At 39.8% G+C, this 15,469-nt stretch overlaps 1 protein-coding gene across 3 annotated transcripts in view; it reads left to right on the top strand.

Moving 5' to 3' along the window:
* RNF180 (ring finger protein 180) overlaps positions 1-5,307 on the top strand; it is a 73,546-nt gene extending 68,239 nt beyond the window's left edge. Inside the window, exon 7 of one of the 3 annotated variants that reach the window (XM_048292845.1) lies at positions 5,091-5,307. In XM_048292845.1, the coding sequence (XP_048148802.1) occupies positions 5,091-5,110 (20 nt within the window). In that variant the 3' untranslated portion in view covers positions 5,111-5,307. Of the gene's footprint in view, positions 1-4,887 lie in introns of all 3 variants that reach the window. The other 2 variants (XM_048292844.1, XM_048292843.1) reach the window with 2 other exon arrangements.
* Positions 5,308-15,469: the final 10,162 nt, after the last annotated feature.

Below are 15,469 nucleotides of genomic sequence, written 5' to 3'. Positions count from 1 at the left end.
CAGTTACTGTGTGTTCCTCACTAAATTGCCCGCATGCGGCTGATTTGTTCATGTGCAGAAAGTACCTGTATCATATGCACAGTGAGTTCAATAAATGACATGCATGCACAGATTACTGCTTCAACATGATTTACCTCTCTGAGACTGTCATAGAATTCAACATTTAAACAAAAAGCCCAGCAAAAGTCCTATAACTGGTAAGACAGACAACATAGTGAGTGTAAAAATGGTTTCAGATAAGAATTATGTCCATTTTACATCCAGTTTTTCTGAAGCCCAGCTACTATCAGAAAGCAGGTCTTGGATTTTGGGGATGGAAAAGAAAAGGAGAGATGTTTAGGCTATCATGCAAGTTTAGTCACACATGGATATAAGGTGTTAGCAGCCAGTGAGAGCCCATGGGTGAAATCAGATGGGCAAGAGAAGAGAAATATGCAAAGAGAAGAGAGAGAAAGTGAGAGGAAGGTAAGAGCAGGATAGGAAGGAAGATTTGCAAAGATGATTTTGCTGTGGAAAAGGCCTTGAAAGGTGATAGAAGAAGTTTTAAGATAGGAAAGCTGAAGGTCCTAGTGTGCATCCTGGAGCAAGAAGGGTTTGGAATTTGGTATGTCTCTCTCTAAGAAAAAAAGACTTCTGAGACAGTGGGTGTGTGGAGCTGAAATACTGAGGCAAGAGGGTGGGGAGGTTCAAGCTTTTCATGCAGAAGGAATGATGTCTGGATCTGAGAAGGATGGTGGTTGCATTGTGGCCTTGATTTGGGGAAGGAACTGGATACTTTGGGAACTTGAGTTTCAGTGGAGACTTGAGACTGAGTTAGAGGCTTGGGGCACAAGATGCGGAGTCAATGGGACATGCCTGCAGTCATTCACACAGGATAAGTGCTATTCTCTCATAAACCTCTCTGGCAATATATGATTTTTATTTCTTGGAAATACAAATCTCACAGCTCATCTTAACTAGCAAATCTTGCAATTTAGCTATTATGTTAGCATAACCGGCATCATAATGTCTCTTGATGTGTGTATGGGAGAAAGCGGGCATTTATGCAAGAAGTTTGGGATGATACCTTATTCGTGAAAAGAACATAAAAACACCTTTATACTTGAAAAATTATAGAATACTTGGAAATTTTGGTTTTTTCCTCCATGCTGTCATCAAGTCTGCAGGTGACAACAAATTGGTAGACTCAGTGGTGCTGCTATTCAGAGAGAACAACAAGTTGGAGAAATGCAGGTGCTTCAGCAGACAAAGACCCTTTTGCCAGGGACCTAAAAAGAAAAACAGACCCAAGTAGAAGATGGAAAATACAGTGTAGAAGAGCACGTAGCAAGCCAAGTTGAGTCCTTGTTGGAATGCCACAGCGGTCTTTGTAGTTCAGAACATTCATATGTGATTTGGGAAAGTGATACATATATAGCTGATAAAATTTACAGTGATATTAAATTACTCACTTCACTGATGATAGTAAATATGAACTTGACAGCTAACAGTTGTCTTGATCAGTGACCTTGAGGAAGCAAGGATACATTTTCTTCTGGTCTGCAGGGAAAAGCAAAGTCAAGGACAGATTGATAGACTTAGCACAGGGCTGCCATTCAGAGATACCTAGACAAGTTGCAGAACTGTGCTGGAAGGACTTCGTGAAATTCAACAAGGACAAATGCTGAGACCTGCATCTGGGAAGGAAGAGCCCCTGGCAATGAGACAGGTTGGGCACTTACAGCCTGGGGACAGATCTCTGTAAAGAGCCTGGGCATCCTGATGGAGAGCAAGTGTGAGCTGGAAGTGTGCCCTGGCAGTGAAGATGGCCAACATATCCTGGGCTTTGTGACCAGGAGTATGATGTATGAAAACCTGTACATGGAGCTTTTATCCCCTACTACTCAGCACACCACATCTAAAATCCTGCCATTTTGTCTTCCTCCCCTGTATGGGGAAGATGGCAGTAGACTAGAGCGCTCAGAGGCCTGGAGAACCTGACGAGAAAGCAGAGGCTGAGAGAACTGGCTTCTTCAATCTGAGGAAGGGTAGGCTTTGGGGAGGATCTCTAGTCAACCTTATCATCCTTATCAATAAGGAGACCACCAAGAGGAAAGACCAGCTGTTCACAGTGATGCATGGCAAGAGGATGAGCATTAGGAGATATGAAAAGTTCAGATTTGCAAGTAAGGAAAACACTTCCACTGGGAGGACAGTCAGATGGTGGAGCACATGGCCACAAAGGCTATCCATCTCCATCTCCGTAATGCATAATATGCACTGTGATGAGCTGTAAATTAGCTATTGCCATTTAAAAAAAGACATTTGGATAATACTGGGATTAATTTTCTGAAAACATTTCATGCATAGGCACAGTCAAAAGGTAAGCAGGAATTATTAAAATCATACCAAAATGGAAAATATTATGTCGTTGTCTAGATTTGCGGTGATCCCACATCTCAAGTTTTGCATATAATTTTAGATTACATCATCTCAGAGAAAGATAAAGCAGGGTGAAGCATATTGTGGAAAGGATAATTTGAAGTATTGAAGCTTTTCCATACAAAGGAAATTCAAAAGTTCTTTTGTTTGGAAAGCGTATTAGAGAAGACAGATACAAGAGGTCTGTAAAATTATGAATGGCATAAAGATGTTTTAGGAAAGATTATTCATGGTCTCTCAGAGGCATTCTTGCATTAGCAATTATATGAGCCATAATAGAGCACAAAAATTGGTGCTGTGGGGTCAGATGTCCACATTTGCATGTGAGGCAACTTACTTGCAATCCCAAGGGCTAAATGCCCATTAGTGGTTAAAGCATATTACTGGAACACTTCTGAGCTCTTAGAGCTCATCTTCTGTCTCTAGTTTTACCTGAAAGGAAAACAATTTGTTTGCTCCAAAACTCTTGCACCAAGGGACATAAAGTGCAGTAAATGGAGTCAGTGTGAGATCTGGTTCAAAAGCATGCAGAGACACATGTAATGCTGTTTTAACACATTGTTCTGAAAACAGCTTCCAAAGATCTAGCACACTAAGCTGCCAGTTGCTGCAAGGGCACATATGGGAAGGTCTCCGTCTGTACATGCATTTTTTCTCACAATCTTTCAATAGATCTATCTTATCTTCTGCAGAAAGAAGAGACTGTGCCAAAGTTATGTACTTTGATATATCTGATTACCTCAGAACACTTGTTCGTACATAATTTAATTTTACATGAGCACTTATAATGGAAATGGTTATTGTAGCTTGCATTATTATTCATTTGGGGACATTTTTAGAGTAAAATTTTCTATCTGATACCTTCTATTCTCAAGTTTTTAAAAAGTAGGTCAATTTATAAAATTGGGAGACTATTTTAGTTTTTTTGTAGTTTTATTTTGTGTTTTGCTAGTACTTCAGCAGAAGGTTGCAAAACACAACAGATGTGCCTGCTGATGCTGTAGTGACAATCGTTTATGGTTTGCACACTTTGGTGCATATAAAAGTGTGATTTGCACACAACATTGTTTTTGTTATCTAGTAACAGGTTCCCACTAGTAGTCTGCCAGACTCTGCCGGCACTGTGCATGCATATTCATGTGATTTGAGTAGAAGTTCTTGTTCAGAGTATAGCAACACAGGCATGTGCAAGGAAGTTAAATAACACATTCTCACAAATACATGCCCATGCATAAATTATTTGGGGACTGAAATCCTGTATGATAAGATTTATTTTTTAAGAAGGAGAAAATACATTAGAAAGGGTTTGATGCTCCCTCAGGTCTTCTGTTTCATAATTCAAACCCCTACTCCCTGTTGCTGTTTAGTTTTTGAGGAGCTCTACAGCTCTCAGTTTTTATCTGCAGATGGCTAAGAGACATGGCTTATTTCCACTCTGGCTGGAGATACAGACATCTGAAGGTATTTTTCTTATCAGAATTTATTAAAGAATCACAGAATGATTCATAAAAATTGCACATTACATGAAAACAGACGAAAATCCAGAGTACAACTGTCCTTTGTCAGAATGGGACAGATTTTCTGCCTTTACACCACAGCTCCCAGGCTTTTTTTGTACCACAACCTACTGTCTGACACAGCTGCACAGACTCTTCTCTAACCTCATGTCTTGACATAGGGAAGATCTATGCTTCCACAGTACCTCTCTTGCTACATGGAGAAGTCTGGGGAACAATGAAGAGGACAGGACCCCACATTCAGGCCATCTTGTAGTCACAGGATTTTTACTTCCACTTGACTTGTTTGCATCTGCCTATATATTTTTAAGGTGTTATCAGCATACAAACAGTGATTTAAAAATTGAATTTTAACCTGGTACGCTTTATATTAAACATAATGCACATAATACTAAAGCAAGCAGAATTTATTTTGAAGACTGTTTTGAAAAAGAATCTCAGACTCTAGAAATAGGAATTCAAATGTGTTTCAGCCACTGAACTATGTATATACAAATCTGGATATGTTTTGATTACTGAAGAATTCAGATCAGTAGACTTAGAGAATCCAGATTAATTAACTACTGAAGAGATTGATTACAGCGTATGGAGCCTTTCACTTCTAGATCACTGAGTCAAAGTCAGTGAAAGAAGGCACCAAAAGAGAGGTGTTCATAGATCTCGATAAAATAAGCAGATAGCATTACTTAACTATAGTAGAGAATTCCAAATACAAACAAACAAACATATTATTTTCTAGACATGGAACACAGAGTTACTTTTTAAGTCTTACAAAATCAATTCCACAGATAGCTTCTTGTCCGACAAAGTGATGAAACTTAGCTGTGGGGTGTGAGATTTCCTGCTTCTATTTGTCTTTTTGATAACTGGGGGAAGGAGTGTTAACTTTTTTTTGCTAGTCAATCTGGTTTCTTTTAAAAAGATTTTTATCTCCTAGTCTGTTTTTCAGCAGGTTTTCAAAGGCACTCAAATACTGTAACAAGGAGGCATTTCCCACATGCTGCTCACAGGATGGACTATATGGACTTCGAGGATGATAGCTGTGGATGGTGGTTTGATATGGACATGGTGATAATCTACATTTATTCAGTCAATTGGATTATAGGATTTATTGTTTTCTGTTTTCTTTGTTATTTCTTTTTCCCTCTTTAGGCTGTAGAAATAACAGTTAAGGAAAATGACAGCCGTGTGAACCACAGAAATGTGAATAGAAAAATATTTAAAAAGGTAAAATGTTTGACACTGCATTTTTATCATTCAGAATTGTAATAGACTGCATCAAGCATGCTGTGAAGCTATTTGATTCTTCTGCTATATGTGACAAAGTACTTGAGTTTGGTTACAAATATACTGTGAAATCTGTATCATACTTCATTCAGTGGAGTTTTGCCTTTGGGAGATTTTGATGGGAAAATAATTTACCTCTAATTTATAAAGTGATTACTCTGTAGAAGTACTCTCAGTTTTTAGGGGAGGTCTGTGTACCACAACAGAATGTCATCCATAGAATCATTTTGGGGTTTGACTCCTGTTGACACACTTTGCTCACTCACTGGTGCTTCAATTCATCATACATAAAAGCAATAAAGATGCTTCCCATTTTTACTCAGATCTTTTGGGAGCAGGAGCAGTGCTGCACCATGCATTATATAGACATTCATCAGAGCTATTTCAGTGGCTTGATCCAAATCCTGAAAAATTTTGACAACTGATAGACCTGTCAGCATTCCACTGTGGACATTTTGAACCTATTAACCAAAAAGAAAAATTATACTGCAGTGTGCTGCCAGTTCATCTTTTCAGCAAATAGCCATCAAAAGGAATCAACTAACAACCATAAGTTCTGCACAATAAGAGGACCATTTTTGTGCAGATTTCCAGTGTAGCACTGTGCCTTTTTTACCCATCCAGGTGAGTGTGTTTGGATTCAGCAAGACAGCTAATGGAGGGCAAGCAGTAGGCCTGCTGGCTGTGATGCTGTGAGACACTGACCCAAATAAATACTGGCAATAGAAGTATTCTCCAGTGTAAATCAGTATCATTATTAAATTGCTGTAATAATTGAGGATACTCTTTAAGTGTGGGCTCTCCAGGACTTCATGTCTCATGGGAGAGTACATAAGAGGGCACAGTATTTATTTGCACCTTTCTTGTGAAACAATTCTAAAGCACTTTATAGTTATTCTGTATATAGGTTGATGACTTACAGTACCAAACTGCAGCCAGTTCAACAATCATTCCAGACTTGCTGCTTTACATGGTATTTTCAAGTGAAAGTGAAAGAGCATCTATTAAATTATAGAAAAAGATACTAGAAACTAATGTGGGAATCAGGTACTGAAGAATGGCACAAGATACTTTAGGGCCTTACTTGTCAGGAAGGTACAAAGAAGTTTTTATTTCTAATGGCATGACTCTTCAAAGTACACTGTACTTTCATCTAGAAAGGCATGGGAGTGTAGGTATATTGTCCCTCTAGTATCAGAATTTGTGTGGGAGACCTGTGGTTTTTCAGTAGGTGGTGTACTCCCCTGTTCTAGCAGAGAACAAGGAGAAATGTGTTGTGGAAGGTGCCATCTGCCAAATGTGATGGAATGAAATCAGAGTTTTATTAAGCATGAGCTTATATTCCTTTACTGAAGCAGCTCCAGCATGGTCAACCTCTTACAGGCTGTGAAGGGATCAGGACCAGAAACTTTCACTTAATCTGAAAACCAGCAGTAAATCAACTACTAATACTTAGTTTTCTTACAGGCTGCATAAAACAATCTTTTCAAGAATATAAGAGTAGAATTTAAAATTACAAGTGTAACTACACTGGTTAGACTAAATAAACTTTGCCATCTTTTTTAATAGATGCAAATTTAAAGAGATGTGAAAACTGAAATTCACCATCACCACATAGTTGTGTTTGTGACAAAAATGCATTTTTGTAATAATAATCCACTTAGTTACTTTGTCTCTACCTAAAAGTGACTGGCTCTATTATTAGTGGCAGTAGGCATAATGTTTTAAAAGGTTTAAAGCTGTAATAAATCATTTGGTGAAAGTCTTTTAAAAGCTAGTCTTTTAGAATCTGGGGGCTCCTCATATGTCATAGGCTCCTGTTTGGTACATGCAGATGTGTGGGTGTGTATGCTAAAATATTATCAGTAACTTTAAGCATTTCTCTCATATATGCCAAGACTGGCATTCTAACTGCAATTTTTGTTTGCCACTCTAAACTTATGAAATTACTGCTCATATCTCAAGAAGGAAGGGACCAATTCACCTGTTAAGACAAAACTGCTTCTACCTTTTGATCTCATAAAAAAACTAAAATAAAAAAATGTCATGAAAAATTACTTTAACTCAAGTGACATAGTCTAAAATTCCAGTAATGTTATTTAAATTTTTTTAACTGAGATGTCTGATAAAGCAATATCCTTCAGTAAATATTCAAAAATATATTGAGACATAGGAAATGTAATATAGGTGCTAACTAGTTATATAAGAAAAAGTTTCATCATTTTTAATAACGTGTTGTGGATACAAAAATGCTGTCAGCAGGAAATTCTCCTGCTGCTTTCTAGTCCTGTGGAATACTTTTCTCTCTCACAAAGATATTTGCAGAGTTCTATAAACTATGAACACCTGCGACTTTGCAGAGCTTTGTTTATGGTACAGTAGGAAAATATTTTGACAATGGATGTTTTAGGATTTTAGCCAGTCAACCCAGGGGGTGGCTGATCCTTTGTCCAATTAGACTATGAAGAAAAAAGTCTATAAAAGAGTTTGTAAAATAATTAAATAAATCAATCTTGCTGCACAATTCCTGCCTGCTGGATCTTCTCTCCTCCTCCCTACGGCTGCAGGATACAGTAATAACATGTTACTATGGTTTTATTTGAAAAAGGGCAACAAAGAAGAGGAAAAATCCAATCTAAGTTGGCCCCTTCTGTACATTTTTGATAAGAATTGATGGCTGAGAGTGCAACATTTTTCTAAAGTTAGTAGGTCTCACAATTTTGTAGGACATTTCTAATTGTTTAATTCTACCTTTCTTCAAGGCCTAAACAATAAACTGTTTCTTGAGCAATATTGTTTTACTGGTTGTTATTAATTCCAGAGGAAAATTATTTTAAAATTATTAAAAATGTACATGATGAAGACTACTCCAACTCTGAGAGACATCCTCTACTGGAAAACAACCATCTAAAAGGTATAGAGTGGAGATGTGTTGCTGCCTGTTCTGATCTTCCCCTCCCCCCTCCCAAAGACATGTGCTCCGAGTTCCTTTGTTCCAAGCGCGGGCAAAGCCAAATGTAACTCAGACTCTTCAGCAGTGTCTGATTGGCCGCTCACCCCGGGTCCGCCCCCAGTCCTCCCCTTTCCCCTTCTCCTAATAAAGATGGTCGAGGGGAGGCAAACGCCCTCTCTCAGCTCAGCTACTTTCCTGTAAACATCTCTGGTCGTCTGTCTCATTTGAAAGCTTCCAACTGCAGGGAATTGAGCGAGCAGGGAGCTCTATTTCTCCCTCTTTGCTTCTGCTGATGGTATTTGCTCTGCAGCTGATTCAGGTACCGATTTTAGAGCTACTAAAGTGCCAGATTGCCCGTGCTACCTCTCAAGGCTGCTCGAGGCTCTCTAAGGCATTGAAATACAAGTGCTAGCCGGTATAAAAGCTGAAAAGATACCTTCCACAGAGATGCACTTTTTTTGTCATGTATTGGGTTTTTTTGAGATACATAGCTTTGTAAAAATGCAGTTACAATTCAAAGGCTCCAATTTGAAGTTTGCTGTAATGCTGTTGATACCTCTTGGAGCCAGAGCAGGTCCTTTGTAGGCTATTTTCTGGTTAAATTTGTACTGATCAGCAAGCTTGTATTTCTTAACTACCTTAGTATTAAAATGTTTACAATAAAATTAAGTTGTTTTGATTATTTTGCAGCCATTTCACAATTTTGCTTGGTGGAATTAAAATTTTTTTTCAATCATTGTCTTCTTTGATATCTCTTTTGTGGGTGCAGCTAAGGTTTGCTGAACTTTTCACTACGGGGATTACCTCTTTTCATACTTAGCAGCCTTTTTTTTTTGTTTCAGTACTTTCCAGGCAGCAGTCAGCTCTTGTCAGAAATCATCTGGAGGTATGGTCTGGATCTTAACACATTCTGATGATGAAGAATAGTCAGTACTGGTGCTGTTAGTCAAGACCATTTGAAGACAGCAGAAATCCAGAACAAGATTAACTTTTACAGGCAAAGGAACTTCATGCATACTCAGAAGTGTGTGAGGTTTTTTGCCTAGCAGTGGGTATGTTTGTAGCTCCCCTACCTGCCAAAGGTTCAGTCATTTTACTTCTCCCATGAGACAGTTCTAAAAAAAATCCCAAACAATAGCTGCTCCGGGAGTAGCTGCTCTGAAGCACAGCAGAGTCTTTCATGGCTGTTTGCCCTGCCTACAGAAGCTCAGATCCAAGTTAAGCTTTTTCCAGTATTCTACATACACACCTCGTGGTTTTATCACACCAACAACAGCCTCAATTACTGATACTGAGATGGAAAAGAAGGAAGAACCAGAGTTTAGGTATGTTTTGTCATTTTTAGAGAAAATTATTGCTGATAATGTGAAAGTCTGGGAGTAAGAGTAGCTACTTTAGCTATCATCTGACAAGTAACTGTCTTGACAGTGTGTAGTGTTGCTTTTGTGGATGTGTTTTCAGCATCTTTTGTTCTTTGCAATCCTGACAACATCATGAGATGCACACTTTCCTCTAGGGAATTCCAGGTCACACATGAACAGAAAAGAAAGGTCGAACATCAAGAGCATGTGCTGATGTTCAGCCCCACACCCAGGCAGATGCTGTGAGGAAGGAGGAAAAATATGATGTGGATTGCTCTGGATCTGGAGCAAGATATGAAGCTCTCCTTAGAGATGCCTTTTATTTAGCAGAAAGTTCTAAGACAGTTATAGTGTAAGGACTTAAAGATCACAGTTTTCTGTTGCAAATGCAGTTACTACAGAAAGACTTTGTCATGAGATAAGCACAGAATGGAGTGACAGGATGGCGTAACTCCAAGCCTGCAAGGTCTGGCTAGCACATCCCGGGTAATCCAGACAAAAATTCACACTGTGACAAAGTGTGTAAAGAAGCAGCTGCTCATATGCATATCACTGGTCAAATAAAGATCACCCCAAGTTATAGGACATCTGGCATCTTCAGCCACCAGAGGCCCCTTCCCCCAAATATGCCTCTGTGGATACCTGAAACTTGGACTGTGAACTGAGCCACCATGAGGAATACTTGAGACAAGATAAAGGTGGTACTATTGTCTGTTATCTCAGGCCTAGGGGGAGGTAAACAAAGCTGGGGAAGAAGAATGAATCAGTGATAATGGCTGAATTTATGGGCCACAAGGAAAGCCAACTCACCAGCTGTGCTGAAGTCAGCTCAGACTGGGTAAAAGGTAATTCTTGCAGGGGAGATTGCAGCCACTGACTCACAACCCAGAAGAAGACTGAGCATGGCACTAATTATCATTAGAAGTGAGGGAATCATTTAGCGAATAGAATAAGAGAACTGTGTAGCCAATGACCATTAATTCCTTTGCTTACAAAAATGTATAAATAGTGAAAAGCTTTGAATGACCTCAAAACCCATACCACCAAGAACCCCCAGGTAAAGAAGGACCAGAAGGACCATGGGTGGTGACTATCTTCTGCTCTCTATCTCTTTCACTCCTTCTCTCTCTCTCTCTCCCTCTGTCTTTCTCTTTCACACTCATTTTATTGTTAAATAAAATCCATACTATTGACTTTGGCATATGGTCTCATTTGCACCTCAGTTCAGACCAAGGCTTCTCTCAGTAATAGGATCTTTAACAAACAGTGAGGTGGATTTAAAACTGGCTGAACAGCCAAGCTCAGAGTGCTTTGATTAGGGGCACAAAGTCTGCCTGGAGGCAAGTAGCTAGGGGTGTATCCCAGAGAAAAAACCTGGGTCCTATCCTGTTAATCATCTTCATTAATGACCTGGATTTTGGAGCAGAGCATACCCTCAGCAAGCTGCAGAGGACAAAACAGGAAGAAGTGGGTAATACACCAGAGGGTTGTGCTGCTGTCCAGTGGAACTCTGACTGGCTGGAGAAATGGACTGAAAGGAACATCGTGCTGTTCAACAAGGAGAAGTGCAAAGTCTTGCACCTGGGAACAGTCCCCCCATGCCTCAATACATGCAGGAGGTCACCCAGCTGGAAAGCAGCTCTACAGAGAAGAACCTGGGGGTCCTGGTAGACTTCAAATTGAGTATGAGCCAGCAGTGCATCCTTATGTCAAGAAGGCTAATGGTGTCCTCAGCTGCATTAGGCAGTGTGGCCAGCAGGTCACAGGAGATGATCCTGCCACTCTGCTCAGCACTGATGAGGCCATCTCTGGGGTGCTGTGTCCAGTTCTGGTCTGCCCTGTGCAGAAGAGATACAGAGCTATTAGTGAGATGTCAGCAAAGGACTACTAAGATGATTAAGGAAATGAAGTTTCTCTCATATGAGTAATTCTGTGAGTCGACACACAATTGACTGGTTGAGGACTAGAATAAGTGATTCCTCAGTAATGGGTAAATAAAACAGAAATATCTGAGGAGAACATCATGTTTTCCCTTAATAACAAAAGGCAGTACAATGCTGGAAGAACTTGGCCTACATTTTTGTTCATTTCTGTTCTTTTCTGTACATATCTGTAATTCTCTGTCTAGAATAATTAATTATAATTTTCTTTTCTTTCACTGTTATCTTGAGTCAATACAACCAGTCTCTCTTTGGTAACAGTTCAATCTTTAAGGGGTTATTTTTCTTCCTACTTACTGAAATCTGGTTGTTGCAGTTGTCTGCAGTACTCAGAAAAGTACTAAGGAAAGAATCACAGAAAGTTTAGTTGTATTATTTCAGTATGAGTCATCTTACTGTCAGAAATCGATATGCTGACCTTATAGCTAAACTTTTTATTATTATTTAAATTTTAAAGCTTAAAATCTAATTTTTTACAGGTAAGGGTTTGAATTCAAATTTCAAACATTACCTCCTAATTTTGGCTGCCTCAGTTTGTCATTCTCAATGTGAGACCTTCCTTCTAAAGTGACTTGATGCAGAACTGAAGATCACATTTCTCCAAAATGGGTTTTTTAGGATTTCTTATACTGGGATCCAAGGCCTTAAATATATTTAAGATGGACTTCAGCAGTGATCTGGATCCCAGCAGAATCAATAAGAGTCATCACTGTAAAATCTAGTTTCTCATATACACCTGCAACTGAATTTGTGTCTTACAAACTTTTTCTATTACTGTAAAACATGTTCTGATGGCATTTCTATAGTTTTGAGAATTTCTTGTGAAAGGAAGTTCACATTTTATATTTACTTATATTTGATTCCTCTATGACTGAAAGTAAACTAAACCTCCAGAATCTTAAATGTATTAGGATTTCTTTGTTGCTGTGATGTAATCCTGGAAAATAAATACTGTCAATATTAGCTTAATAAAATTACTGAGTTAAAAATAATAATAATCTATTTAATTTTCCAGCAAATATCTTCTTTGGTTGAAATATTTCTACGTTTCTGGTAAGGCACTAAAATGTGTCCTTATTTGAAAGTACTTTCCACTGTTACACTGTGGAAGGTTAACCATGAAATGTAATAATGTATAATTGAGGACATTTAACTTTTCACTTAATCATATTTTTACAGTTTTTTTTTTACTTTAAAAAGTTCCTAAAAGAAGACTGAGGGTATGTATAGTCCCATAGTTTGGTTTCACTAAAATTACTTTATTACAGGCAAATCCTACAGGACAAACTTCATCTCTGATGAACACTGCAGAAAATGTACCAAATGAACCGACAAATTTGATCAGAGGAATGCTTCTGGACAAGTCATCAGATTGACACTGGAAAAAAAAAAAGCTCTGGGCTTGCTTTTTGTCTTGGTTTGAAAGACAGGTGTCTGCTAAGGAAGGCAGGAGCCCCCCTTGGAATGGCAGATGCAACCCCCCTTCCCTCCGAGTTATTATCATTTTGAAATCCAGGGGCTTTCAGGCAAAGATATGAGAAACAGGAATAACAGTTCTTTACTATTATATATCTATATGTGTATAACAAGGCAAACAAACAACAATAACTATGGCAGTAACAGCAAACAATCACAAACCCAGTCCCAGCCCTCTCGGCTGTCAGGCCCTTTCCCCTCGGGTGCAGTTCCGCTCGCAGCCGGCAGGGGCGCTGGCGGCTCCCGGTGAGCAGGGCAGGTGCGATGGTTCCCCCGCGGCTGCAGGGGGCGCTCCGGAGCGAGCTCGGGGAGCACGCGGCACCGGCGGCCTGGGATCCCGGGAAGGGATGGGACAAAGGCTTCACAAACCCCTGGGCAGCCGATCCCGGTGTCCGGCCGGACCCTCGGGAACAGCAGGCTGGAACAGCAGGCTGGAACGGCAGGGACGAGCACAAATCCCAGGTGGCAGACGAGGTGTATCCAAACGGAGAACCCCCCGGAGGTCTGGGCAGGCAGGGCAAGCAGGGCTACAACGCGGCAAAGGCTCGAAGCAACGGCGGGGCAGGGTGGCCACGGCCCGGCTCCCAGCAGGGCAGGGAAGGCGGGCTGGGGATCCTGGGGTTTTTCTCCGCAGAAGGAAAAGCAGCTGACGAAAACCAGCCTCCCTCTCCAGCATTCAGGGACCGACTAATCGCACACCCAGGTGAAACAAAAGAGTAGCCAGATGCACCCCACTCCTAGTGGGTAGTTCTTTGTTTTTCTTAAATACCCAGCAATTTGTCCCCCTAGCAACACGTATGGGGAAAATTCCTTTAACAGAAAAAAACCTAGGAGAACTCCTAAAACCCCAACACTTCTCAAGGAAAGACTCTCATCAGGGCAGAGTTATGTAGGAGACCAAATGGATTTCCCTGCCCTTTGAGTGCTGTGCAAGGCAGTCTCTACAGTCTCCCCTGGCACTCTGGTGTCCTCTGTTGCAGAGGTGTCCCATAACAAGTCCTCGGGAATTATGTAGGTCATCTGATGGCACACATTGATTTTCCTTTTCTGCTTTATTAAAGGATTCCCAAATACTCCCAGTTTTCTTAAGGTATTTTGGTTCACCTATGACTACTGGAGTCTGTCCAAAGAAGGCAAGATGATGTGCTGTTATTTTTCATTGCTTTTTTGCCCTCTGGGGCTGCTCTTCTATTTCAATCAGTTGGTTTTGCTAAGGCATGACATACCCCCCTCCCAAAATTCTGAACTTACACACAGGTGAGGAACTGTAACCTGACTTATTCTACAGCCTTTAATGTAAGTTGTGGCATATATAAATGGAAGGAAAATATATATGCATGACAAAGAGGAACAAAACACCTTGTTGTATTAGATGTAAATAAAACCCCAAGATCTTTTCAAAGGAACTTCTGTGTCCCTGTAAAAAAGATGCCAGGAGCCAGAGTATGGTTGGTTCTTGCAGGAAAGCAACCGTGAAGGTGTAAAATAGCAGATAAGCAAAGGACAGCAAAGCAGCTGCTTCCAGGGAGGTACTGGATAGCAGTACTGGGTAGCAGTGCCAGGTAGCAGTGCCAGGTACTGGATGAATGCCCTTCAGCCTGGCTCAGTAAAAGCACAATCAGTGTTAACAGCACAAGATTATTTTACAGACCACTGCCTAGAAAACAACTGGCTGTTCCCTCAGTTCTGTTTATGGCTGGTAAGAACAGAAGAGTGGCTTATGGGCCTGTTTGCTCATTGTTTCTGTGAAGATGAGAGCCTTCAAGGTCTTGGCTCAGCCTGCCTGGACCTGATCTTCTTAAGGGCTCTTTAATCCTTGGTCCTTGATCAGGAAAGTATACTGCTTCATTCAGGATTATTCATGATACATGGAAATGTTACTGAAAAAGCCCCACAGGATTGTTTGAAATTTAAAATATATTCCTGTAATATTGTAGCAGCTGTCACTGTCCTGTGTGCACTTATCTAAGTAGATTTTGAGTTTAAACAATATTCTGGAACTCAATACTACAGATACCTCTCTGGTACTCGACAGCAATGCTGCCTTCCCTCAGCCACATTTTTTATTGTCCACTCTACAAAATACACTTTCATGCCCTTGACATCTCAATACTAATTTACAAATGAAATAAAATTGCTCCCAGGATTCCTAGATTGATGTTATACAAGTGATACAAATCATTATGCTACTATATTAATGATGGCTTATTTAAATTTGCAGTTTGGTTTTAGGATGAGAAAACTGCAGTAATTATATTCTGACTTTTCAGTAGATACCATTTTAACTTATTAATAATCTATTTCACTTTCCATCAAACATTTTAAACATTTAGTTGAAGTGTTTCTACATTTCCATTAAATCATTAAAATATAATCAGGCAATTACTTAAAAATACTCCATATGTAATCTTTTATCCTCAAACAAGACAGTGAAGCAGAGAATGTAAGTGCCACCAATAAAAGGATCATAGTAAGTCATCTGATACAGATGCAAACATTAAAAATTAATTATTT

The sequence above is a fragment of the Corvus hawaiiensis genome, chromosome Z (assembly GCF_020740725.1).
Source record: "Corvus hawaiiensis isolate bCorHaw1 chromosome Z, bCorHaw1.pri.cur, whole genome shotgun sequence".
Taxonomy (NCBI): domain Eukaryota; kingdom Metazoa; phylum Chordata; class Aves; order Passeriformes; family Corvidae; genus Corvus; species Corvus hawaiiensis.
The sequence above is the reverse complement of the archived record's forward strand: the minus strand, read 5'-3'. Positions and strand labels throughout refer to the sequence as shown.